The sequence below is a fragment of the Nasonia vitripennis genome, chromosome 4 (genome assembly GCF_009193385.2).
Source record: "Nasonia vitripennis strain AsymCx chromosome 4, Nvit_psr_1.1, whole genome shotgun sequence".
In the NCBI taxonomy this organism is placed as follows: Eukaryota; Metazoa; Arthropoda; class Insecta; order Hymenoptera; family Pteromalidae; genus Nasonia; species Nasonia vitripennis.
In genome coordinates this window covers 27,439,898-27,466,029 of record NC_045760.1, presented here as the reverse complement: position 1 = coordinate 27,466,029, position 26,132 = coordinate 27,439,898, and the positions used below count along the sequence as shown (strand labels likewise).

At 39.2% G+C, this 26,132-nt stretch overlaps 2 protein-coding genes across 13 annotated transcripts in view; one reads left to right on the top strand and one right to left on the bottom strand.

The window, feature by feature from the left end:
• Positions 1 to 25,250, top strand: part of LOC100122632 (alpha-tocopherol transfer protein) — a 40,274-nt gene extending 15,024 nt beyond the window's left edge. For 2 of the 12 annotated variants that reach the window (XM_031930751.2, XM_032598899.1), the window contains exons 2-5: positions 18,149 to 18,488; positions 21,302 to 21,396; positions 23,697 to 24,011; positions 24,091 to 25,242. In XM_031930751.2, coding sequence (XP_031786611.1) covers positions 18,149 to 18,488; positions 21,302 to 21,396; positions 23,697 to 24,011; positions 24,091 to 24,438 — 1,098 coding nt within the window. In that variant the 3' untranslated portion in view covers positions 24,439 to 25,242. Of the gene's footprint in view, positions 1 to 11,537; positions 11,725 to 14,571; positions 14,814 to 16,286; positions 17,172 to 18,148; positions 18,489 to 21,301; positions 21,397 to 23,696; positions 24,012 to 24,090 lie in introns of those variants that run through there. The other 10 variants (XM_008211869.4, XM_008211871.4, XM_032598896.1 and 7 more) reach the window with 10 other exon arrangements.
• Positions 2,002 to 3,679, bottom strand: LOC100680301 (neprilysin-2). The gene is made up of 3 exons (XM_031930754.1): positions 2,775 to 3,679; positions 2,456 to 2,706; positions 2,002 to 2,363 (listed from the first exon to the last, which is right to left on the bottom strand). The coding sequence occupies exons 1-3, from the start codon at positions 3,043 to 3,045 to the stop codon at positions 2,022 to 2,024; spliced, it is 864 nt and encodes a 287-aa protein (XP_031786614.1). The 5' UTR covers positions 3,046 to 3,679; the 3' UTR covers positions 2,002 to 2,021.
• Positions 25,251 to 26,132: the final 882 nt, after the last annotated feature.

The window sequence follows — 26,132 nt, the reverse complement described above, 5'->3', positions numbered from 1 at the left end:
CCTTCATTACGGCAACCAGAAGAATTACACACACCATTACACTTGTCATTGGCAGGTTTACTCTCAACTGAAAGTTATTTTATTACAAATAGGTATATGAATCTTTTTGCAATAAATTAATAGATGAATTATATGAGTCGTACACATTAGCATAAGAGATATAAAAATATGGATTTTGAGATTGTTCAATTTATAAATAAAATATATCATACCATATTGTAGAAATATTAATAAGAACGCTATTCGTATAGATCCTCGCAATGCTCTGTGTAAACATAAACATACTTTTTAATATGATATTTATATTGAACCGAGAAGTAATGAGAACTCATTACTAAATAAATATTTATGACATATTGAATGATCTTAATTCACCTCATTTTATTACACTGAAAAAGCTCCGTTGCGTAAAAGTACGATGTCGTAGTAAAAATACTAAAACTTACTTTAAAACAATATTTTTAGGTTTAAAGCTTATTTTGTACTGTTGCTCATTGGCTTTTAAGAATCATATATGTACTTAGACAATATACTGTTTTCCAGACATTTTTTTCTTGCGATATGTTTACAATATTTTATTGATACTTCCGCGAGTAGACTTCAACATAAAAAAGCATAGTTAAGGAAATAGAATATGCCAGAGACATTCCGGTGATTTTTTTAGTTCTTTGTCAGACTTCTACTGTCACACGAGTCAAAGTATTATTTTTATTTTATAATGAAATATAATTAGTGTAATCGTAATACTCTGAATACAAAAATGATGACCTATTTTTTTTAAATAAGTGTCTTCAATACATGTCAGATTGATATATTAAAACAGATTGTGACAGTTGTATCACTTCAAACAATTGAAAAAATGTTGTTTATCATACTATTGCTGTTATTAGTTGCTTTTTGTATTGATTTCGCCTAGGAGAAGTAATAAAAATAGTTTTTCAAACATTATACAACATTAAGTGTATAAAGACCATAGTACACAAGTACGAATACAACGTTTGAAAATGTTCCAATAATTTTACGTAACTTTGCAAACTATTGGGACGCAAAGGACATGATCAGCGATAGTGACTTATGCATATGTATACACATCTTTTATTATTCTTGTTCTAATTATAATTCAAAGTGTGAATTACATAAAATAACTTTTTACCCAGTTATCAAGTAGTAGTAACAATATTCGAATCATAACAATAGCTCATAATAATTCTTAGTATTTTTATTAGATAAAGCATTATTTGAATATTACAAAGCTCCCTTTAGCGGAAAGCAGAAAAAAGAGAAAGGTAAATCACTGAATGGAATCAGTTGCTGATCTTGAGTAGAGCATTCCTGATGTCCTATACAGAACCGGCCACGGACGACAGGTTTTTCGATCCGGATCGAAGTATCTCTTTTCTCAAAACGTCTCTGACGACGGAATTGCATCATCAGGCAACGTCGTTCTCTTGATGCAAAACTGCTGAGGTTGAATGTTAATGTCGTTTTTTGGAAAAAAATCTCTCGTGGTCTGCGGTTTTTCTTAGCACACTATAATGGAGTTATTTTAAAATCGCAAGTTTTTTTCCAGCGTAGATAAAAATAAATTAGTCACTTGTCGAGATTTCGCTAAACGATGTAGTAAACTCGATTGAATAGAGACTTGCTTTGCACACGAAATTTTATTATTTTTTTATTTCATATGTTTCCAATAAGAAAACCGGTTTTTATGCTTCCTCATGTTAAAAGGACACTGCCAAATATCATGGCAATAAATGCAAAAAAAAACGAACTGCTAAAGGTATAAACACCAAATCTCCATATAGAATTTCTCTTGTAGTGCATTTAATGGTTATAAAATCGTACATATAACATATAAAATACAGTTACAATTGTTAACTTTTCCAACTTGCAAGAATAATCATGTAAAAAAACTAACTCGTTGCTTTCTTATTTTTTATTCGTGCTTTATTTATTTATTTACATATTATTATAATAATATTGAATTTTTCTTAATCATACTATACGTTTTATTCTGCTTATTACCATACGCTACACCTATTCGTTGGATTCATTTTGGATCCAACTTTGCATTGAAAATCTCTGGCGAATTCTTTCATATTAGAAAAAGTAATCGATACACGCGCTATATTGGGACTGTGAACGTCGTTTTGAACCATTCTTTGAAGTACGTCGTCTTTAACTTTGGTGCACCAGACGTTTACCGCACTGATCCAAAACATTTGTTGTGGAGTGTAGTCGAGATTTGGCAGACAGGGTTCTTTTACGTTACTGTTTTTTACCCATTGCTGGTAAGCATAGTAAGCAGATTTTATACCGCCGTTGTCCGCGATATTTTCCGTGATGCATTTATCTCCTCTCGCCTATTTTGCAATAGAAAAAGTATAAAATTATTCGTTTTTTACAGATCCATTGTAAATTTGTACTTTAAAAAACAATCTTTGCCAAATGTTACCTTTTCTCCAACTTGCTCGACGGGGTAGTTGTTGTATTGTTCAATCATACATTGGGCATTTTCGTTAAACTTATTCTTAGTTTTCTCTTCCCACCATTCTACAATATTGCCGCCTTCGTCGTAATTCGATCCTACGGAATCGAATCCGTGAATAATCTCATGAACAATCACGTATCCCGTTGAGCCGTAAGTTACGTACTTCGGTAGGTCTGATTGGAAAAAGTGTCCCCGTAGAATACTAGCAGGTAAAACTGTAAAAAGAAAAACAGTTGGATTATGCTCATATAAACGTATATAAACTGGTGTATCTATCACTTACTTATATTGTTTTTGGAAAAGGCATAATAAGCATTTATTACTGCGACATTTGCTTCTTTTGTCCAATCATTGTCTCCAGTAGATTTCTTCAACTGTTCATAATGATCTTTTAGAAGGAATTTATTAATTGTCAAGTAATCCCCAATAAAGCTTCCAGGATGAATTTCTAGATCTGCATAATATTCGTCAATTTTTCTATCGTCTGAGTAAGCAATTAAAGCGTCCATTGCATCAAGCTTTTCCAAAGCTGCTTTTCTAGTTGTTTTATGCATCCAAGGTAACTGTAGCGTGATATATTTGTTAAATGAATAATACTATCGTACACTTTGCACAGTTGATTGATTGAATTACTTGCATTTTGTATTGTTGTTATAGTTTGTGATTTGAGATCGCTTACCAATTCAGAGACCTCATTTTTTACATTTTTGTCAAAGTTTCTAACAAACATGGAACTTACGGCAACTGGCAAGGTTTCCCGTACTTTTTTAACGCACCAAGTATTTCTATTAGATCTTTTATCTATTCCTTCTGCGATCTTGTCGAATAAAAATTTCTATCATCGAATGCTTGTGGCATGTAATCAAACAGGTTAGCGATAACTTGCCAAAGTTGAAAATTTGCGAGAGACTTCTTCGATTTAGTTTCAAGCAATCGTTCTAACTGAGATACATAATTTGGATCGTTCAATTCAACAATATCGTTAGGATTCATAGATACATTGCTTGCATGTAATACTGAATTGATAATATTTAACCAGTCAATTCTAGGATACTTTTGAGATAATTGTTTTACTGGCATCCTACTATCTGTTGGTTTTAGTTTTTGTAAATCAAAAAGAGACGTCTTGATCTGTGAATATTTCAAAATTAGTTTATACTTATTAACTGTTTTATTTCATCATGCTTTCTGAAAATTGTAATATTAAATATTATAGCTGTATGCGTAACTTAAACAATTTCTTTTCCAAGTCCAAACATTCTTTCATTTCTTTTTGTACTACATTCCTATTCCCACCAAGCAGTACAGCAATGTCAACCAACTTTCATCACTTTGAAGTAAAGTACCATCATCCAAAAAGTAACTATCTGTTACGGTGAGTTGGGCAATATTGATCTAATAAAAAGAATAATAATTGAATAGTATTTTATTTTTAAAAAAAGCTATATTCAGATTTATTACTCACAATCAAGTTTTTTTTTTTTTGACGAATCGACCGAGTCATCGCGAACAGATAACATGACTGGACATTTTTTTTCTAAGCCTAATGAACTAATTTTAGCAATAGTTTCTTCCTAACTATATTTATTACCTATCCAATCAGTTTGCAAAACTGGCCAACCTCCTAAATTTGTCAGTATATCAAGAACTGGTTTTGTTCCCATAGCCTCAGTGGTATCTGCAATGCGAATTAGTCTCTGACTAAATCTAGTACTTACCTTTCTCTAAGCAATTTGATAATGAATTTTCAGTCTTTTAACGGTTTTTGAATCGCTTAGCGCAATTTTTTTCTTAAGTAAATTGATTATTTTTGTTTCTAATTAGCAGCATTTTCAGGTATTTCAATATTTTTTACAAAGTTTCTGCAGGCGAACTCGAAAAGTTATCGCAGGGATTTGCTGGAGGGTTTATGGTTTTTAAAAGAAATTCCGCTGTAAATTTATTAAATATTTTTGTTTTGTTCAATGATATCGATATAAATTTAACAACTTAGTAAAGAAATTATTAATTAACCTTCATTACGGCAACCAGAAGAATTACACACACCATTACACTTGTCATTGGTAGGTTTACTCTCAGCTGAAAACGAAATAGTTGTGAAATCGTAAATTCCCTTGCAATTAGAAAGATAGATACATTACAGGAGTCTTACAAATAGTGTATTTTGTGAGGAATAAAATACATTATTGTAATTGTTCAATTAATACATACCGTATTGTAGAAATATTAGTAAAGACGCTGCCAGTATAGGTCCATTTGTAAATGACCTGTAAATGAAAAAATATGAAATGATTTAAAATAAAAAAAATGAAAAAAATTAATGAACATAGTGATAAAGAATTTTAATTATTTCATCGATCTTCTTGAACATGTTTGAGTATTATTATTGTTATGTGAATACTTCCATACATTTTTATTATATTTCCATGAAAAGAAGTAAAAGTAATTTACCACATTTTACTTCTCTGCAAAGGTATCATTGCTTCCCTTATTTTTAATAACAAATTATAATATTATTACTTAAAAAGAACGATATCAATCTTAATTATTTGAATTACTCAGAACGATGTTAGTAGATTTTAACTTAGCTTTGAAATGTTACACATTGGTTCCAACTAGTGTATATATATGTATATACTATTTTTTAGACATTATTTGTTTGTTGCAACATTTTACAGACTATACTAATACTTCAGAGATCGAGCAGTTATCATAACAAAAATTCAAATAGATAAGGAAATACATTGTGATAGGGTTTTCGGCGGATGTTATTAGATTTGTAACTGTTTCGTGTGCGAGATAGCACAAATCTGTATTGGTCAAGTAAACAAAATATATATTTTTGAATTATGTACATCATAATCTGAAAAAAATTAATGACCAATATAGAGTTGCGTCTTTTTATTGGTATTCTATTACACATAAGATATATTATTTTTATTTTTTAATGTATTACAACAAAATTAATAGTCTGTTTAATATTCAAGTTTATACATACCTAAAAAAACGTCGGATATTGTTTGTTTTATTTCAAACTTTACTTAATCTAGAATATCTTCGATTCTGCTAATGAAAGACAGGTGTATATAATATGTACATACATCGGGCACATGCATCAATAAATAGCTGTATAATACGTACTGATACGTATCCATGTAAGCACATCGTAATATTTCCGGAACTACTTACGTCATCGATATCAACAAAATTCGTTTTTGTTTTTTTTTTCATTTCGGATTCGGGAAATTTTTATATTCAATCGATGTTTTTCTTTGGCTTACAAAACAACACAGATGAGGTGCGGAAAACGAAATCTAAAAAAAATTTTTGAAATTCTGGGACCCCCATAAAAAATGCATTTTTCTGTACTTTGTCATACAGATACTTATTTATTTTATGTAGCCGTGTAATAAGAAAACTGTTTTCTACATGCATCCTTTAGAACTCTACCAATCACTGGGTTTATTACCAAACTTGTATATGAAACTTCCAGATAAATTAAACGGCTATAAACTCGGTATACATAATAAATTAAATATGTATATTGTTACGATTATTAACTCCTAGCAGTGAAAGGAACTTCCTACTCATATAGGAAAGTTTCGGCTTATACATTCACACGTCCAATCAAAACCCAAAATGCGCTAATTTACGTAACGACTTCATCAATCGCGTGATATAATAAACATTAATTCTTCCTCATAGTTTTTTAAATTCCATAATTTAATTACCGTTACCAACACACGTGCTTTCATTTTCCGCCTCACACATGAGCGACTGCACATCGTGTGCAAAAAGAGGGCTGCTTTATTCCGACTCTCTCTCTCTCTCTCTGTCTGTCTCTCTCTCTCTCTCTCTCTCTCTCTCTCTCTGTCTCTCTCTCTCTCTCTCTGTCTCTCTCTCTCTCTCTGTCTCTCTCTCTCTCTCTCTCTCTCTCTCTCTCTCTCAAAAATAAAGAGCCAGAGTAGACTCACAAAGCGAGTAGTAATCTTACGCGAATAAACGAGAGAAATGAATTTTCCCTTTTTTTTCCTCTTCTCGTCCGGGTGAAACTTTTTTAATCTGTTGCTCGAGGGGATGAAAAAATTTGCAGAAGCGCTACTCCTGATTCCTTGAGCGTGCGACATTAATTAAAACGAGTCACGCGTAGGAGTGTTGGCGAATCGTTTGTTTTGAAGAAGATTCTTCTCGAACGTTTTCAGCTAATGTAAATCGAATTCATTATAATATATTCCTCGTTATTGCATTATCCTATAAGCTGACGATTTGCGTGTCACGAATCGATCATCGATCCAAGGCATCAACCAAAACTTTCCTAACAAAGTCCCCAACAACTCTATACTGAGACATTACGACGTATGCGCTCATACAGGCACTAAATCAAAATCCACGCTGGTCGCAGCCTTGAGATGAAAATTATACGGCTGTCAAAAATCATCCACCAATGACGCGAGGACTACTCTCTTATTCTTATTTTTCCACATACTCGGCTTCTTACACGCACAGGAGAGATTAATGATCAGGGATATATCCAATGGATTCGCGCATAATAACAACGTCGTGAGTGAGAGAGAGAAGGTGAATGGAAACTTTGTGGCTTTCAACGGTGAGTGTTTTTTTTGTGATGATATGCCAGAAAGGCGTAAAAAGGGTCGTTATGACGTTTGATTGTTTTTCGGAAAAAAAAAACAGATCTGACGTCGGTATTGTTCACGGATCGTTGCGCAACGAGTTTGGTAATGGTTGGATACACCGTTGTTGGTTTTACGGCTTTGCAAAAGGTTTTTGTCTGTTGAATCATACTGTTTATTTACTTATATAAAAATTCTGGATATTTTAAAAACAAGCAAACGTGGATTTAGATAGTGTAGCTATATTTACAAACAAAACCTGCATAACAGATCGGTAATTAAAATCAAGTACAGCAACCGTTAATGAATTTTACGATTTCCGTGTCATAAAGGAACTAGTTTTTCGAGGTAGGGCAAAAAGTTAACAAACTCACCTTTTTACGAGAATATCACCTCACGATTCACTTTGCTTCCCATAATTCTTGTCATTTGTGCGGGGAATTAGGTGAAACGTGTTTTAATTAATGTAGCGTCATGCGTAGCATTTAGGCCATGGTCCTGTAAAGAAAAAACGTGTTCAACCTTTGCGTTTATTTACATCTCGAGATTATCACATGGATTATTTTTCCCTCAAGTACAATGTCAGGACAAAGTAAAGCATAACTTTTTTGCCGGTCACTCTCAATGAAATTCTTACTTTTCCTCGGATCTATATAAGCTGCACTTCTTCTTTTTACTGTGCTTTGCTTCTGACTAGAAGAGGCTGAATATTTATGTATGCATGTATGACAATATTTCTGGAGTTATCTAGTCAATATAAAAGAGATTTTTTTATTATATTACGAACCTTTTTTCCTACGGATTGTTTTTCAAAAATGGTTCATGTAAATTGCTTTCAGAAGCATGAAAATTAATATTTATTGGCGAATCTTTAAATTTCTATATTTGAGAAATATATTTTCTCGACTACTATGAATTAATTGGTAGGAAGCTATATATGTGCTAATAAATTCAGTTTTTTGTTGTCATGATAGTAAGTAGTCATCCTTGATTGAACCCCTGGAGTTAGACAACTGTGTATACGCAATGTGTAGAGAGAAGAAGTCTTCCAGGAGATACTGTTTCAAGTGTTACTGTCTCAGTGAAATGATATTAAATCTTTTCAAATCTATCTTTTAAGACATAATTGAAAACTATCATAATTCTGACATAGAATCAATTTCGATTTACATTATTCTGGACAGGCCTGGTTTCGTCCAGCTTAAAACTACCTTTCCAAGTCTCTAACCAAGAAAGATAGGTGGCATCTGCTTGACCAGTTAATGCTATAACTGCCTTCTAATCTTGTATATTCGGATAAAGTCGAATCCACTTAAATTTCTTCGTCCTAAATGTATATTTTCTATTAATGATTACTAACTATTATGATGATTCGAATACAAGGTAATGGACCATCCACATCGACAGCCAAAACAAGTAAACGTCGTTTATTCCTATCAAAAATCACTTCTGTCAACGTCCTCAAACAACTGAAATATCAAAATACTCCGCATATTCGAGTCAATCGAATGACATAAACGCACCACGAACGTGGCGCCTGCTGCGAAATGAAACGTTTAAGGGCCACGACAAAATTGATACGTACAAGAACGTATATCGCGTGGACAGCGTGTAAACTCAGATGCATGACAGCTCAGCATGAAAGTTTGATGAAACGCCGTTTCAACCTGTTAATAATCGGAAAATTTATCCGGTAATAGCCGTGATCTATGATAATTTATGAAATTCGCATTTCAACGTCTGTATACTCGGATAATGGGTATCATTATAAAATACCACTTTGTTTTACAGCACAATATTAATTGATCGGGTTGCCCAAACGATGGTGTAACTTTCCCTCGACGCCATACACACACAAACACACGTACCCACATAAGTGTACAAAATCACATTGAATAACGCGCCGAAGTTAAACTTTCATATCAAGAACGAAGCGAAAAGAGATTCGCAATTAATTGAAGAAGGAAGTGCATCGCACTCTGCATAGTTATCGTTTTTTTGCACGTTTACGAAACAGATACCTCTATACATAAAGTAGAAGTTTTAATCAAACATTTTTTCACGCCATTATATTCTTCTTACGATAAAATTCTCGGCAATTTTTATTCCCGAAGTGCATTATACAAACCAGTTTTTTGGAAAAAAACGTTAAACCGCGAGAGTTTGAAATTAATCGGGAGCAAATCGATCCCCGGAACTTTCCAATCGTTATTCATGTCCGGTCACTAGGACATTTATTTTACGTAACGACGATCGAGCAGCGAAAAGATCCTTGATCGTTCAGTATAAATATAAGTGCAAAATACTCGAAGGAAATGTCAGATGGCTCGAATTACGCAACGCGCACACTCTCCACAAAATCAAAGGATAACCGGTCCCGCCTTGTGTGCGCTGATATTGAAAAATCGGCGAATCGGCGAAAATAAGGAGAACCTTGAATAAGTATACCTTCGAACATATTATGCAGAGCGTCTTTGAGTTGTGTCGGTACATTTTGAGTGACTCATAAAACGAGACACGCTGAAATAGACCAGTGTATAATCTAAAACACGGTAATTTTCGAACGAGCGACGTAAATTGCGTTACATGAATCAGCAATGTCTAATAAATCTCAATAGACGTCCATAGTGACAAAAAAGGAGAAGAAAAGCCCGGGAAGTTGTAAAATCGATCGCACCACGAAATCGGCGTCGAATCGATTTTACCTATAAGAGCGGAGAACAGCACCAGCTATTTATAAAATGGGCAGGCAGCGTGCGATCACGATAGCCATTAAATAATCACGAGAGCTCTCGTACAGATGTGTTATATAAGTTACATTAACCCCGCTTGCGCTTGCGCGCGGAAAACGAGCATTAAGTAACGCGTGAACTTTCGTCCCGCAGTCGTACCAACACTATGGTGTAGACACAAAGAGAGACTTTTGGTCGTCGGATCGTCATCATAATCGGAGAACACAAAGAACCGACGTGGTCCCGAGAGTGTAGGTATGTATATAGTCGATCACGGAAGTTACACGTACGCATACACATGCTGGATCAAGGAAATCGGCAAGCGGTTTATTGCGCAAACGCGAAACGAGAATGTTATTACAAGGAGACTGGCTTCACCCGCGGCGTTATGTGTGTGTGCATGGGAGATCGATGCGGTCTAGCACTTTCGAGTTTGACGGGGATTTTAAAGATGCGTCGCGCTGGATGCTTTGATCATTCCCTTGCTTCTGGAGGAGGAATGATTCTGTGATTTTTGAGTACTGAATCTTCGTTTGCTTTCACCTGGGGAAAACTTTTTTATTGTAACAATTTTAACTTTGTGGAAGCAGAAGTTTGGATTACACTTTTTTAAAACATGTGTATGATAATAATGTTTTAAAAAAAATTTAGGGTAATGAACTGTGAAAAATAAATGAAATTGAAAAATCAAAAACTGATGATTTATGTTAAATGATTACACTTAAATGTAGATTTCTTATTTTTCTACTATGTAGTACTATATATTATTATACATTCATCTCGACTAGCCATTTCCTATCTAAGCTGAAGAACAGAGTTGACAGCTCGTGAAACTATGCAGACATCAGAAGAAAACGCGAGGTAACGGCGAAGTAGGAAGTAAATTTCTCGGTGTTCCCGGGGACAATTTTACAGGCAATCTTTGATTTTCATCGGCCCAACTACTGGCTGACGACGCTGGCCTAAGGTAATGGGCTGACTATAGTAGACTTGCGTCGATCGCGATTTCACTCTTACTCTCGTTCGAGTTCGAATCGACGCAGGAAGATGTGGTTTTGCTCTCGCGCATATGTAACGGTTTCTTGCGCCGAAAATCGTTTCGTCACTTCAATCGGTATTGGCGTAAACAACGCGTTGATTAACCTGTACTCGGAGTTTATTCACAAGATGATGTAGTACGAGTGAAACGACATTTGAAAAATTACGAGACAACCGGCTTGCATAAGCCTGCTTCATATCGATCTCTTCCGAGAAACCGATTGTTTAAGTTTAGGCAGTAAATCGTCATCGGGACTAATGGATCGACGCGGCCGTTGATAGCTTCTCGCGATACACGATCGATCACACCATTATTTCGCGAATAAGAAGTAGCTCAGCCATGCGTAGCACAAACGATAAAATTTTATTTTCAATCCAAACGCCGTAAAGTATTGTCCCCTACTCTCGTTGTCGAAACATCTCTCGAGAAGCGTCGAAAGGGAAGGAGAGAATTTCTCAAGCGCTGCTGTCCCTGCAGCGATGCGGTAACGCCGTCACAGCGTATACAGCACTGTGCAGACTCGCGCGCGGAAAAAAAGCCGGCCGCGGATGTAGGAGGGCCGGCTCTGGAGAGGTGATTGTACGCCGCAGCTGCAGCAACTTTCCCAGCAGTGTGGCGCGGATTACGAATGCAGAGAGAAGAGTAGCAACGGCGTTTCGCCGCGTGCAGTGCCAGTGTTTCCGCGCTAGCTCGACCGTCAGCATCGGGAACCTCTCGCTCTTTCTCTCTCTGCTCTGAAGACATTTTATAATAACGCGTTGTGTGTTCTTTTTCTTCTTCGCGAGGAGGAAAGCTGCTCTCTGCTAACTCTGGGCCATTGTCTCGCAGGAGGTGAGTGCGTTGAGTTGATGCATTGTTGTCGTTGGGAAAACTAGGGAAAGGAAAGTGAGACGTTTCGTGGGAGTATAGAGTCAATGTGAATTTTAGGGAAATTTTCCGTGTTTGCGTTGGAAAATCGAAGAGCGAGTTTTTAGCCGATTGTACAAAAGGATGAACTAGACTGCAAAGGTGACGCGTATACGTGTATACCTGAATACCCGGTTTGTCCAGTTCGGGTTTTAATAAGTCGATGTAAAAATGAAGTTGCATTAATTCCGAGTTCCAGTCAATTATTTCCTCAATAAATTAATCCTGGCCGATCGTATTCTCATAACGAGTATATTGTATAGAAGTCAAAACTTCAGCGAGTTTCCAAGCGTTTCTAAAATTTCATCGGGTCTTATTATGGTAGCAAACAATTTAGCGGACGTAAAACGTCGAGCGGAACAGCTCATGTACGGGAGAGTCCCGTTCTAAAGATCGCCGTAAAAACGTTGCTTCTCGGCTGCTTAATGGCTTTATCTCTCAGCGGAGACGTATTAGCATACAAAAGCGCAACTGTAACGGTTCGCTGATTTTGGCTGTTCCAGTTTTGACGCTGATATTATAGTGTATACGGTTTGCGAATCGGGATTAAACATAATATGACGTGAATAACAATAACAATTAAACAATGGGATTGTACGAAATCGCGCTTTTGTTGAAGCTTCTTCGGCGTTAGGAATTTAAGCGTCATGTATACCGAAGTATTTAGCGAATGAGGCAAATCGTATCGATCTTTGCGCAGATGGTTAGTTAGGTCCCTTTCGGAATTTATGTGCCGTAATGGATATGCATCTATATATATAGTAAACGAGGAAAACCGTGTACCAATCATCTTTACGAAGACGGTATTTGCTTAAGCGTAATAGATGTATGTTTTAGATTTTGCTGTGTAGGATGTATTATGGAACACCCAAAAATATCCTCTCTGGATTAATTAATGAGAATCCTTTTGCCTCAAAATTTTTCTAAAAAAAAAATGTTGATGCAAAAGGATTCCTATTGAATCAAAAGGAATCCATTTGAATCAAGTGGAATCCCTTTACTTCAAAATGATTTTAATTTTGGGTCCTAAATTAAGATTATTTCCTCTTGATCCAAGAGGACATTTTTTTTGGGTGAATGAGTTTACTTCGAGTTTGGACGTTTGGACTAAAAATAAATGTACGAGCCGGAATTCACTCGATCAATTATTGCTAGTCTTAACGCTGAACTTACAATTTTCTTACAATAGGTATTATAGTATGGTTTTTTCAATTATACAAAACAATTTTGGACTATATAGCCCATTCCCTCGCGGCTAGAACTTTTCGGTTCTCTACTTTCCGACTAGTGAAGATAGGTGGCACATAGGCTTATTTTCATTAACCTCAACAGTATCTGCTAACGCAGTGCATATATACAGCGATATGTCCCCTATATCAAAACTGCCTTGTGGGGCCTACTGCTTGGACCGCTCATGCTCATAATCCAGGCACCCAATCTGTTTCATAAAATATAAGTAAATTAATTAAGTAAATCACAGCGATTTCAATCGTGACCTTTTCGAATTTCCAACTTTTTCACGCTTTCCTATTACACATCAGCAATATATGAGGAAATGTTCAATAAATTTCATTTTCATCTATTTCTCTCACGGCCTATTAAAAAATCCTCACAAAACAAATGAGATTCTCCGCAGAGCAAAGATTCCTTTGTTGTGCTACTCTCCCCGAGTCAAACTCCGGCGGCGACATTATGTAAGGTGAACGGCCTGAGCGCAAAGCAGTTATAATAAGTTTATAGTGTCGCCATCTAGTTATGAAATATACAGCCATCCCAGCAGCAGACTTGAGAAAGAGTCGCTTTTATTTAAGCAGCTCTTCTAAGCTTGTACACCTCTAAGTAAATCATGGCGCGTAATTTCGCGTTAATTCCATTTCGCCTCGATTAAATTAAAAAACAAATAAAAAATGACTACTTTACGAGAAGAATGACGATTTATTTCAATCTACTCACGTCCAAAACCTGTTAAAAAATACGAGTGTCTATTTACATTGCAAATATACTCGCGAGGCGTCTTGCCGTACTTGCCTGGATCTACTGAAAACTAGCTTTTCCAGCATCGTCCCATCGACACGTGTGTGGCGCGTCCCAGGTGCCATGAGGCGCCTCGCTGCGTATTTACGCTGAAAAATAATAAATTTACAGATTCGGGGGCTCGAGAAAAGAATGCTGCACCGCCGTCGCGCCAAAAATAAAACGTCGTGAAAGCGCAGACGAGCGCGCGCGGTATTATCGGCGCTGTAACCTTCGGAATCGAAAGTGTGCAGAAACCAGTTCCACGTGACACTTGAAAAACCTTCCGAATCAACAAATCGAACCGCTGGCGTTGAAGCAACAAACCATCCTCGCTTATACTTCAGCTACATTGTCCATCATAAAGCCGTCGTTCCGAAGAAGGTCTCGATCAACAAGCATCGCGCGACTTCCGCAGAATTTTCCTCTCGCTTTCGAAGCCCTCACCCCCTCTCTCTCTCTCTCTCTCTCTGTTTACGCGCATGTATCTACTCTTCAGTTTTCGGCTCCGCATCAAGTTCGCTGCCAAGGCCAGCGAGACCTTACACTACTACTGTATCGGGAGAGCAACCGGTTCTCCGCGATAAAATTCGTTGTTAGTCTCTCTTTTCGCGCTCTCCAAGAGAGAGAGAGAGAGAGAGAGGACGTGTATAGGGCGAAGGAAAAACAAAACGACGAGTATAGACGGCGCACAGCGAGCGGAGGTGTGTACGTATCCGTGAGAAGCAGGAGCTCTGGAAATTCTCCGCGGCGAGTCTCAGTCGCGTTTTAGTTGTTTTCCAGTGCTGCACGCGTACGGAGGCTCGTCTTATTATCTCTTATTATATACAATTGCGGGGGTGTTGGGATTTCGACGCTGTTTTGGACTGGTATGGAGAGGTTGTTCCTCGCGGTTGGACTGTGTAATTTTTGGTGAGGATTTGTGGAGAACACTGTGGTTTGGCGGAGAGAATTAGAGAAGAAAAATGCTGGCTTACATTTCGACGTTCGCGGGATCGCCGGTGAGTGCAGTTGGTTGAAGTTTTATTGTGGGTACTGCAGCTGCACGACCTGTAGTCGAGAAAATTACTGGTATCGGAAAGAAGCGGTGGATCGATAAGGATCGGTAGATTATCGTGGTTTATTTGAGGGTTTTGTAGTTTTCGGAGAGCTTCTGTTTCAGTAGATGATAATGCATCGATTGAAATAAATAATAATTAGTACAGTTCAATCTATAAAAAACTAAAGCATAGATAACATTTAATCAACGCGGTTATTTAGGTCAATCGTTTGAATTTAAAATTCGTTTAAATTGATTTTTTCGACTATACGTCTATAAACATTTTCGATTAAAATTCTCAGCTCATGGTACAACAAATCATTTCATTTACAAACGAGACCGCACCTATAGAGCACACATCTTCGTAATAAAATCAACGAACAGTAATCCAATAAAATTCATTTAAAATATAAGCATTTAAAAATCGCAATATTTCGAAAATTCGAGCAGCTCAAAGGGCTTGCGGCCAGTGGATAAGCGCGTCGCGCAATGCAATAGCTGCCGCCTGTACCGCAGCCCGACCCTGACCACCTTTCGCAATTATAATACGCGACTCGTCGCCGCACATCCGTCACTGCACAGATCTCCAATCATACCGTGAACGAATCGTCCTTTTTATTTCTCTCCTTCGACGATTTCTCGATACAATAGGAAGAGTTTGATAGGAAGCGACGGAACGACTGTGTCAAGATCAAAAAATCACTTTCACTGTCGGCGACTTCAGCTGCAGCGATGCAACCGCGAATTTGCGAAACAGCCTTGTTCGACACTAAGCGCATTCGATTTTCCATTTTTTCTCTCTCGTAGCTCGTTGCAGTCTCCCATCTGAATATTTAATGACGTTTCCGCAATGATAATACAATGGAATTATATGCATATGACGAAAAAGAAGCATCCTCTTATATGGCAATAATAAATTTCACATTTTTTCTCCCCCGACGACGATGACAACGGCAATACACCTTAATTACATGCGATTACACGAATGTGGATGATGCGCCTTTATCGGCGTTGCTCAATCGCGGACTGTCTCCTATTTCGTTATAATTACGCGCGACAAGCTCTGCACACACAATCTGTGCACGTATTTACAGCCATCATTTATTATTTCGCAATTATTAATATTCCACGGGGAAAGTCCCTTTTCCGATGCAGTGTCTTACACTACACTCTTAAGCTGCTTTTACGATCATCGCGAATTCTTTTTTTTTCGTTGTTGCACAATAATAATAATCGAGTGACGAAACGCTGAAAATGGGTCGAATCTTTTTTTTCACTCCCGATCGATTATTGAATTCGAGATGAGCCGCGTACCCGTGTTTATTTTCCACCTGCCAATCTACACACACACACAAAAAAGAGATTCTATTCGCGTAACAAAACGACGCATAATCAAGCATTTATAGCTACCTGAAAAAAATTTTCGTTATATTTCCTGCTCGGCTCTCGGTGTCGAAGCTCCTTTAATCCTCCTAACTAACTAGCCTCGACTTACGCCGCTGCATTCGCGGCCTCGCAGTCCTCTCTCTCTCTCTCTCTCTCTCTCTCTCTCTCTCTCTCTCTCTCTCTCTCTCTCTCTCTCTCTCTCTCTCTCTCTCTCTTTCTTACTTCGTCGGCCTTTAGCAGTAAGAGGCAGCTGCAGCAGCAGCAGCAGCTCTAGGCACGAAAGATATTTCGTAGCAGTCAGTTGCATCACCGACTCCCGGCTCGCTGCATTTGCTCGCGTGTGCTGTATACGTGCAATTCGATATCTATATGTGTTTATTAATCCTTTCTGCTTCCTTGGGAGGAACAATATAACGGGGACTTTGTTAGAGAGTGAAACTCTGTGCCTTTTTGCGTGTGTTTATAGAGTCGATCGTTTTCTGGTTTATTGGATTTACGCTGCGCTTGAGGTTCTTTTTCTATTAGTAGTGAGCTGTTGCTCGAAGGAATTCTTGGGCCTTTTTTGCAGGTGTGGTGTCGTTGGCTTCAGGAGAATCACCAGCTTTGGTTGTTTATAAAAAAAATGATAGTTGCCACGCACTATAATCTGCAACAAACGTTTGAGAAAATATAGGGAAAGAGAATTTCAAGCTGAGCAATTAGAATAATACATAAAAATACCTGTGCCTACAGCTGGTGAAAAGAGCATGTAAAGAGCCGCGACAAAGAACGAGAGAGAAGGAAAAACTGTATTAATTTTGTAACAGAAAAAGAGTTGCGTGAAAGTGAAGAAATTATACCGGCGTGAATGCGAATGTCCTAACGCAATATCCTATAACCCATGTCCAAGCTCGAGAATGGAGTTTTTCACGGAGCGGTCGAGATCAACTACTGGGTATAATACATGCATTGAATAACTCTTTTTCGATTATTTAAAAAATATTATAAAGTTTAAAGAAAAAAGCGATTTCGCTCGTCATAATAGCGCGTATAGAATAATTAAGGTGACTTTTACTTTTAACCCGCGCGCGAGCGTAAAAAAGGCATAGTTTTTTTTTTGTTCATGCCTATGGACGTATAGATATTGCGTATACGGGTTAATAGAAGCTGTATATTCATTAGTATCGCGCTGCAATGATGCAAACTGCGAATTATAATGAGGTTTGATAGAGAAATGTTTGAAGTGAGGTAGTGAATATTGAAACGTAATTATATAGTCGAGATTAAAATATATTGTAATCAATCGGTCGTAGAACAAAGCTGTCTTGGTTCGGCCCTTCCTCCATAGGTGGCGCATCGACAATTTACTACGTTTTCTTCATCAAAATTGACGAGCTCAGTGCATATGTACCAGAACTCCTTTTAGTTAGGCATAAAAATACGATAATTATATACACTTATAAGGATGTATACATCTCTCGCTGCGAATTCGGCGTATTCTGTATACCAAAGCAAATATATACATACCACTTCAAGGCATTTCCCGTAATCCTTGAATCACATATCTCGAAAATGTGTTCTCCGCTGAAAAGGTGACTGGTGAACTTGAAACTTGAACTGAATTTTAATTATGATAATGGAGACTGTCTGCTCCTCCGCGGAGTGTCAACTTTAACAGGATTGAGTACTGCGAATTAGCATAATTTAGAGCTTCTCGTATAATTAACACGTTGGACCAAACAAGTTTTCAGAAAATAATTTTTTTTTTTTAATAAAATACGAGAGTAGAATTACACGATTATGCAATAGTAAATATTTTTGCAAACCGAACGGTCGTTTATTTGCACCAGTAACAATCGAATCATCGATTCCCAAAATAGTTCCACATTATTATTGTACAATCAATTCTCAATCCAAAATCATCTTTTCCAGCAGGAGAAGTCCCTCGAGGGTAAGGATGCGCCAGGCTCAGCCGGTGATCGGTTAGCCAGCTCATCATCAGCAGCAGCAGTAGTAACAACAACCAGCAACAGCGACAGCAATAAGTCCCGGGAACGCGCCGACAGCGGCTGCTGCGAGGACGTCGGCGCCGCCCAAGTCGACGACATGCCTGAGCCCAAGGAGCTGTTGTCGGCCCAGCCCGACGACGAGGAGCTGGCCCTAGACCTCGACTTCATCCCCGACGAAGCCCTCGAGTACGCCAGGCGCGAGCTCGGCGAGACTGACGAGGTCAAGTGCCAGACCATCCACGAGCTGCGCGAAATGATATACGGTAATTTCTCACCTCATGTTTTTTGTTTGTTTATGCACACGTGTCGTTCTTAATTAGACGTTTCTTTCTTTTTTTTTTGTTATGCTTGTATCACGTCTGTATGTGTAATTAAAAAGGCGTAAGGTGGACTGTTGTTTGGAAGATGATAGTATCGTATCGAGAAAATGCTGTGAGATTCAATTAGAGTCTTGTTCCATTATGTGCAGGAGAAGTGCCGGCGTGACTCATTATACACACAAACACAGTCACGCGGGACGTGATTAAAACTCGTAATTTTCGAGCGAAGCCTCGTATACTTTACTCCATCCGCTCGTTTTGTTATGACAATGAAGGAGATGATTAGCCTGAATAAAAAACCTGATTCAGCCTTGACATAGCGCATGGCTATACGTATGTACACGAGCGAAGTAAAGGCTGGACTTCACTATTCGTTGATTGAAAATTCCACGTGCGCCGACTGGATCGTTAATTTGCCAGGGCTATTTATAAGAAAAATTTCTTCTTATACCCGGCGCATCGGGAATTATATAAGGATTGATTAAACACGAGCAACTTTGTGTATGTACGTATGCGGCGGGAAGCTGTTATTTATTACTCCATCAATTCATGAGCCGGTGCAAATGGTCGTATCGTAAAATTCATGATGCTGTGAGTGATAGCCCAAGCTGTGACTGACAGGGATTCAGACTCGTAACGCGAGAGAATTATTTCCGCTCGACTGGAAATGTTATTCGCAGTTGGCAGAGACTCTCTCTGTGTGTTCTGTGTGAAGGAAGTTATTTTAACACGTTTTCCTTGCAGTTTTCGAGAGAAAAACGTTGATTATTCAACGTTAAGTAGAGGAGCTCATAGATGACACTTTTCTACGCATAGATGTTTCAACTAAAATCCACACAGCTACTATGTGTTCCTTCAGGCTATTCTGAAAAACATAAAAAAAATTCATACATCTCCATTGATTTTGAAAAGTTTACCTTGATATATTGCTGAGTCTTCTTTGTGACACCCCTCCCTTGTATACGACATCCTTTCTTGTAAGCGACATCCCGACCACCTTACAACAGGTATATAATGTCGCAATTTCCACCTCACAGTCAATCCAAAGTTAGCTTTCGAAGAGTGCCGAGCATTTCGAGAAAGCTGCCAACATGGACTCCTTCAGGCAACTGATGATCGCCATGGGCGTTCACCACCAAGGCGTCGACTTCATTCGCGAACTACCCGTCGAACTGTCCCAAATCATCCTCTCTAAACTGGACACCAAATCCCTGCTGAATGCTGCTCAAGTCTCCCGAAAATGGCTGGCCATTTCCAAATCCACGTCTTCCTCGAGACAGCGCGTTCGCCGCCACATTCGTCGACGAAACCAAAAGCTTGCTCAGGTTCTTCCTCCACCACCCAGCAAGCAATCCACTACCAGAATACTATCTAAACCCATGATAATCATCCCTCAAACCAAAATCCCATATGCTACTATCTCTGCTACCGCTCAACCAATTAAATGTAAACATCCAACATTAAAATTCACACAACCCAGAAAAGTACTTCGACTGTAAGCAGCTGAAATAAAATGTGCTATATTGACTATCGCCTAATATATAATTGTGTTATAGAAATCTTAGCATATTGTAAATTATTTTTGCGGAATATTATTTTTTTTATTTTTAGCATGCATGCTCTATCAGTTTCTTAATAAGCTATGAAGATTAAAATAAAGTTTCGCATCTTGTTAAGTAGAAATGTGGCATTTATTCTTTTGGAAAAATTATAGATGGTCCACCTAATTATAATAAGGTTAAATATAAGAAAATTATTTTCTTCATCTTATTATTGTTATTTCTCACATCACAGCCAAGACTGCCGTATGTCGCCGCTCTTACTATAAACTTGCGTGCTGGTAAAATTGAGATAAATGTACATGATACGATGTCCAGCATAAAATATTATAAAACATTTTCGTATTGAAAGCAAAACTGCTTTGGCCCGGCCTTGTATCCCTATGCTTGAAGTCTCAGCAAACATTCATAGATGGCGCACGGGCACTTTCTATTCCCCTCATCGTTTCCAGCGCTCAGAATGTGCATACACATGTGTTATCCCTATACCCAAACTGTCTTGTTGGATTTGCTCGTTGGGCCGGTTATGCTATAATGTACAGTATTTAAAAAGTTGTTTTACCATACCATTGGATTCTCGGCTAATAAATTAAAATTTAAAAACAAAGCTTCGTCATCCATGACTTACCAAAGAAAAAAGGACAAAAATCAATTTCCTCATTCACTGGCCAAGTACCGTCATCAATAAAGACAAGCCACGTAAATTCAACAAAATCTCGTTTTTAATGCATCCTGATCACCGACAGGGATTCTCCGCTACATCAGAGCCACGGCAAACCGGACGTTCTTTTTCGCTTATTTGTCGCAGTCGAATGGAAAATTGCTGCAGCCGACGCTTTTCGGGGACAAGAACGACGGCTATTCGTTTCGCGCGATCCTTTTTCGCGACGGACAAGGACATTGACATTTCGCTCCCCGTCGCGAGAAAGAGACTCGAGAGTCCCAGCCTAGAAAACCACTCGTTTCGCAATCTGAGCTTAACTCGTTTAACAGCAACTGATTGTGCCTTTCCTCCTCTTAGCAGCCAATTGAATCATGCCGCGCGGCTGACGTATGGTCGAGCTTTCTGCTTCATTTTCGAAGTTCTGTAATTTTTTTCGTCGTTGCATTCGAAGCCTTGACATTAACTCGTAGTCGATTTCAATAATTCGATAATAAGCTCGATATTAATAGCAGAAATTGATTGTTTTATTACAGAGCGAGGCGAGTGCATGCCGCACCGAATGGACGACGATTTCCTCTTGCGATTCCTTCGTGCTCGTAATTTCAATGTCAATCGCGCCCATCGATTGGTAAGTATATTTATAAAATTCACTCATTCCTACGCCACTGTACCACCAGCAAATCGTCGATTCCTCAGAAGAAAAATAATAAAATCCGCGCCGATCACTCGCATAAATCAGAGTCACGCGCCTGTAAAACTATCTACACATCGAGCGCGCGTGCAGCAAAGCGTGCGCTCGCCGAAGAAAAATCCCGCCGTTGCGGCATTGTGTCAAGGTGAGCACCGATCGTTCCTGCACCGGCGAGTCGGCTGACTAACCGCGACGAGAATTGCCTATATATATTGTACGTGCGTGAGTATGTATCCGCGAGCTTGATTCCGAAGCTCCGATAATGGCATACTGGATGTGCTCTTCTCAGCCCTGCACACATGACAAATTAATGATTAACGGTGGATGCGCGTGTTTCGCGGAAAAGTGTCGAAAAAAATTCAATCAATCTCTCGATGCTCGATGAAAAATTGGCCAATCCCGTCGTCGCGAAAAACTCGTCAAACTCGCCATTACTCACTTTTAAAATTTGCATACAGTGGACGCAATGATCGGCTCGCGGTATTATAAACGTGAATCGATCCCGAATATGATTCCTCCCACATCACTGCTGTGTGTGCGGGGCGGTCTCGCCGGAATTAATTAGAGTCGTTGCGGTGCATCGCGTTTTACCTTCCATTTTCACGGGAAGTGGACTGTTGCGCGCGGATTTGATTGGCTCGTTGTATTCGTTTCCCTTTTCGATCCGCTACTGTGTTGATTATTTACTAAAAAGCTGTAACGGTTTATTATGGTTATACATAAGAAAATAAAAAATAACGTCGGGTAGCTCCAAGGGTGGATTAGGCCGGACGCGAAATTGGAGGTCGGCTTAAGCAGGTTTTCCATAAATTAATAATTCAAGCAATTTGCCGTTGTAAGAGAAAGCTCTTCATTGCTTAGGGACTATCTGATGAGTTACGAGAGTAAGGCGTACGAGGATAGCAGTGGCGTGATGCTCGTCGGTTTAATGGAAGCATCCTTCCCGAGTTGCTTTACGAGAGATGGCCGAATTTCGAAATACATCGCGGCTCTGATCGCGAATTAATGAGCAGCCGAACGACGTGCATTCCATATACATTATAGTAGGCTCTAACAATAAGACGCTGATGATGAAGAAACGATTGATAGTATAAGCGACTGGAGGTAAAATTAGATTTTGAATATGGACGCGTTCGCGATTAGACAGCGGCGACAGATGCGTTGCCTCACGTTATGACAGCGGCCATTAGGCAATTAGCGGTTAAAGGATGTGTCGTCGCTAAATATGCATCTCTACAGGCGGCGAGTTTTTCGATTAATTAAACGTCGTCTCTGATGAAATTTTGTAAAATCTCTCAAACTCGATAAAAGTCATACACGCATTGATAAATCGTAGAAATAATATACTCTCGTTGCTTAGTCTCTCTCGCCTTATATTCGGGAAGAGCTGATGCTACAGCGTGAAACGATCGGCTGATCCGATAATTTATTCGAGGAGAGAAAGAGCCGGGGGATAGAGACGTATATACGCGAACTAAAGGGCTGCAACCTACTTCCAGACTATACCCGTAGCAGAGCCTGTCTGTGTGTATAGCGAGTCCACAAGCGTTTGCGTTTGCGATGAAGCTTGCATTTATTTGCGAGTCTACTCGACACCGCTATTTTTTATAGATCAATTTCGGCTGTTGTGCCCCTTGCTTTGCTTTACGATGATACGGCTTCGTTACTCGCTCGATGTAATTTTGGATATTTCGAAGCAGCCGAGCACCGACGAGGAATGGAGATATCTCTTCTTAAAGCCGAGCTTTCGGTATATGGACTGCGGGTGAAGTGAAGCGTATGCCCGTGTGCTCTCTCCCGTTCGATCTGATTTCGCCGAGAGATTTATGTCTCGGTGACCGCGTAAAATGGGCTACGTTGGATGGATTCTCGACGACGTAATTAGTTTTTTTTTCGCAGAATATTGTGGTTGAAGTGCGTTTAACAATGAAAAAATACGAGCTTTTGTTAGTAAATAATTAAGAATGAAGGGAGAAGGGTTTCAATTATTTTGAAACGGCGAAACGCTACACGCGAGATGTTTTATGTTGGAGGGTTAGAAAAGCGTCGCGGTTGAAAAATTCACGAGGCTTTTTTTCACGCAGGATATCAAGCCTGTCCTCTTGAAAATTCTCGGGCCTGTATCTACATTCGCTGAATTTTTCACTCGTTCGCGGCTCCCCTTGAATAAAGAAAGCAAGACGTACAGGGGTTATTCCTGAGAAGAGAGAGAGAGTGAAAAAATAATCAATTTGCAGATCGTCCGCTACTACACCTTCAAAGAGGAGCACCCGGAGATTCACCAGGACGTCAACCCGGTAGAGATGAGGCACATCGGCGACGACGATATAATGACCGTGCCGGCTTACCGAACACCTTGCGGTCGTCGCATGATGATCTATCGGATGGGCAATTGGGATCCTCGCAAGTACTCCGTTGAGGAGATCTTCAAGGCGACGGTCATCATACTCGAGCTGGGCCTCCTAGAACCTCGGGCTCAGATACTCGGAGGCATCGTCATCTTCGACCTCGAGGGCATCACCATGACTCATGCTTGGACGATAACTCCCCAGGTAAGCGAAGATCAAATTTGGATAAAATATTTTCAAAGTTTGATCTTACACTAATACGCTATTACGAACGTGTCAACAGGTCGCCAGCATGGTGTTATCCCTGATGGTGGCAGCCTTCCCGATGACGACCCACGCGATCCACATCCTGCACCAGTCCTGGATCTTCGACACGATGTTCGCGGTGTTCAAGCCGCTTATCGACTCCAAGATGAACGCCAAGATCTTCTTCCATGGCTCGGACATGGAGAGCCTCCACAGGCACGTGCCCCCCGAGTACCTGCCCAAGAAGTACGGCGGCACGCGCGAGGAGTTACCCTACTACAGGTGGATCGAGTCCCTCGGCAAGGATCCACGTGTCGTCAAGGAGATGAAGGGCCTCGGCTACGTCATTCCCGACGAGATCTGCAAGAACGACAAGGACGACTGATGACCCCCCTACACTTCACCGATTGTCTCTCCCTCTCGCTTTTCTTATTCTCTCACTCCACTTCCTTATCTCGCCTCGTTGTCTGTCCGCGGGATGATGCTGAGCTTTTTTCCCTTTTTTTCTCTCTTCCTTCCGATGTCCGTCGTTGGGGGGAGGAAATTGAAATCCAAGTGCGCTGATTGTCCACGGCGAATTTTTCGTGTTTTACCGTAGTGCGGAGGAGACTATGGACGATCGGGATTGTAACGAAATTACGAGGTTTTTTTCTTCTTCTTCTCTTCATTCTCGCGTCGGGAGTGTGATATGTGCCGGAATGTTTAGTAATTTTATTTAGATTAACTTTAGAATATTATATACTGTTACACTACTGTTTTGTATATTTCATTATACTCTTCTAACTCGGATGACACACACGATCGTAGTGCATAAATCGTTTGTATTTTCAACTTTACTGTAGAGCAACATTTGATACACGTATGTATAGGAATTTAAGACGGAACTAAAATTTGAATATTTTTATATTACTAATATACATTTATACATATTTTGTCGTACTAATATAATAAGCTCAAGTTTTGATATACGCATATACACATTTGAAATTCTAGTCCAAAGCTCACAGAAATGTACAGCCGTTGTCTTTCAACGCTTATTCGAAACGACTAAATTGTTTATACAACTAACGCGATATAACACACAACGTTCACTCACGTAAATAACATATGTACATTGTAAGTTGGAAGATGTATGTTTTTAATAATTTTGTATACCCAGACAAAATAAACGATAAACATTTTCAAAACAGCCACACACGCACTGTCTCCTCTCATTCCAATACATCAGTGCGGAGCCTTTGATTTACGTCCTCCTCAGTCCTGTAATCAATAAACTACACCGCAGCGTTATAAGCATCTAAAATTGACTATTTCATCTAAAATTAGGGTGCGTCTACCCCTCGTCGCGCCCGAGTGAATAATCAAGTGAAAGAACTCGCCCCTCTCTCTACGGAATCGGATTTCCCGAGCAAATATTAATATACATTTTCATCGATCTTTCGGCCCTGCTACTCTAAAATGAATTACACGCACTACTATTATGATTCGGCGATGTTTGTTTTTCTTCGAAATATTGTTCCACTGCAGCAGTAGACTCTCGTCGCCCGCATAGACGAAGCAATTTATCGCGGCCGATAATTGACTATCGGAAAACGTTCCGTCACACCGATCGTCGAAACGGACACACACACACACACGGCGCACACGTGGAAATTTGCATGGAAAGTGTGTCGTCTACCTTTTTAATTCTTCCATCGGCTGAGTCGATTGTTTCTCTGCAATTTTCTGAGGATACCCCATCGGTATCTTCGCTAAGGACTGTTGCTATATTGATGCGCTTTATCGGCGCTGTAACTCTTTCGCCGCGCATAAATTACGCTCATCGACGCATATAAGTCACGACTGACGTTCCACAGTCAGGTAGTAAAGGAAAATTTTTACGCGTTGTAGTCTGCAAAACTCGATACATCTCCTTTATCTCCCTCTTTCTTTTTTTTCCTTCCCGGGCCCGAAGCTTGTTTCGCGGAATTTTATCAGTTTCACCCCCTCTTTCCGCGCTGTAAGGCTCTCTCTCTCTCTCTCTCTCTCTCTCTCTCTCGCGTATAAAAAGGTGATGGAACGTCGGCGCAACGAGTTGGA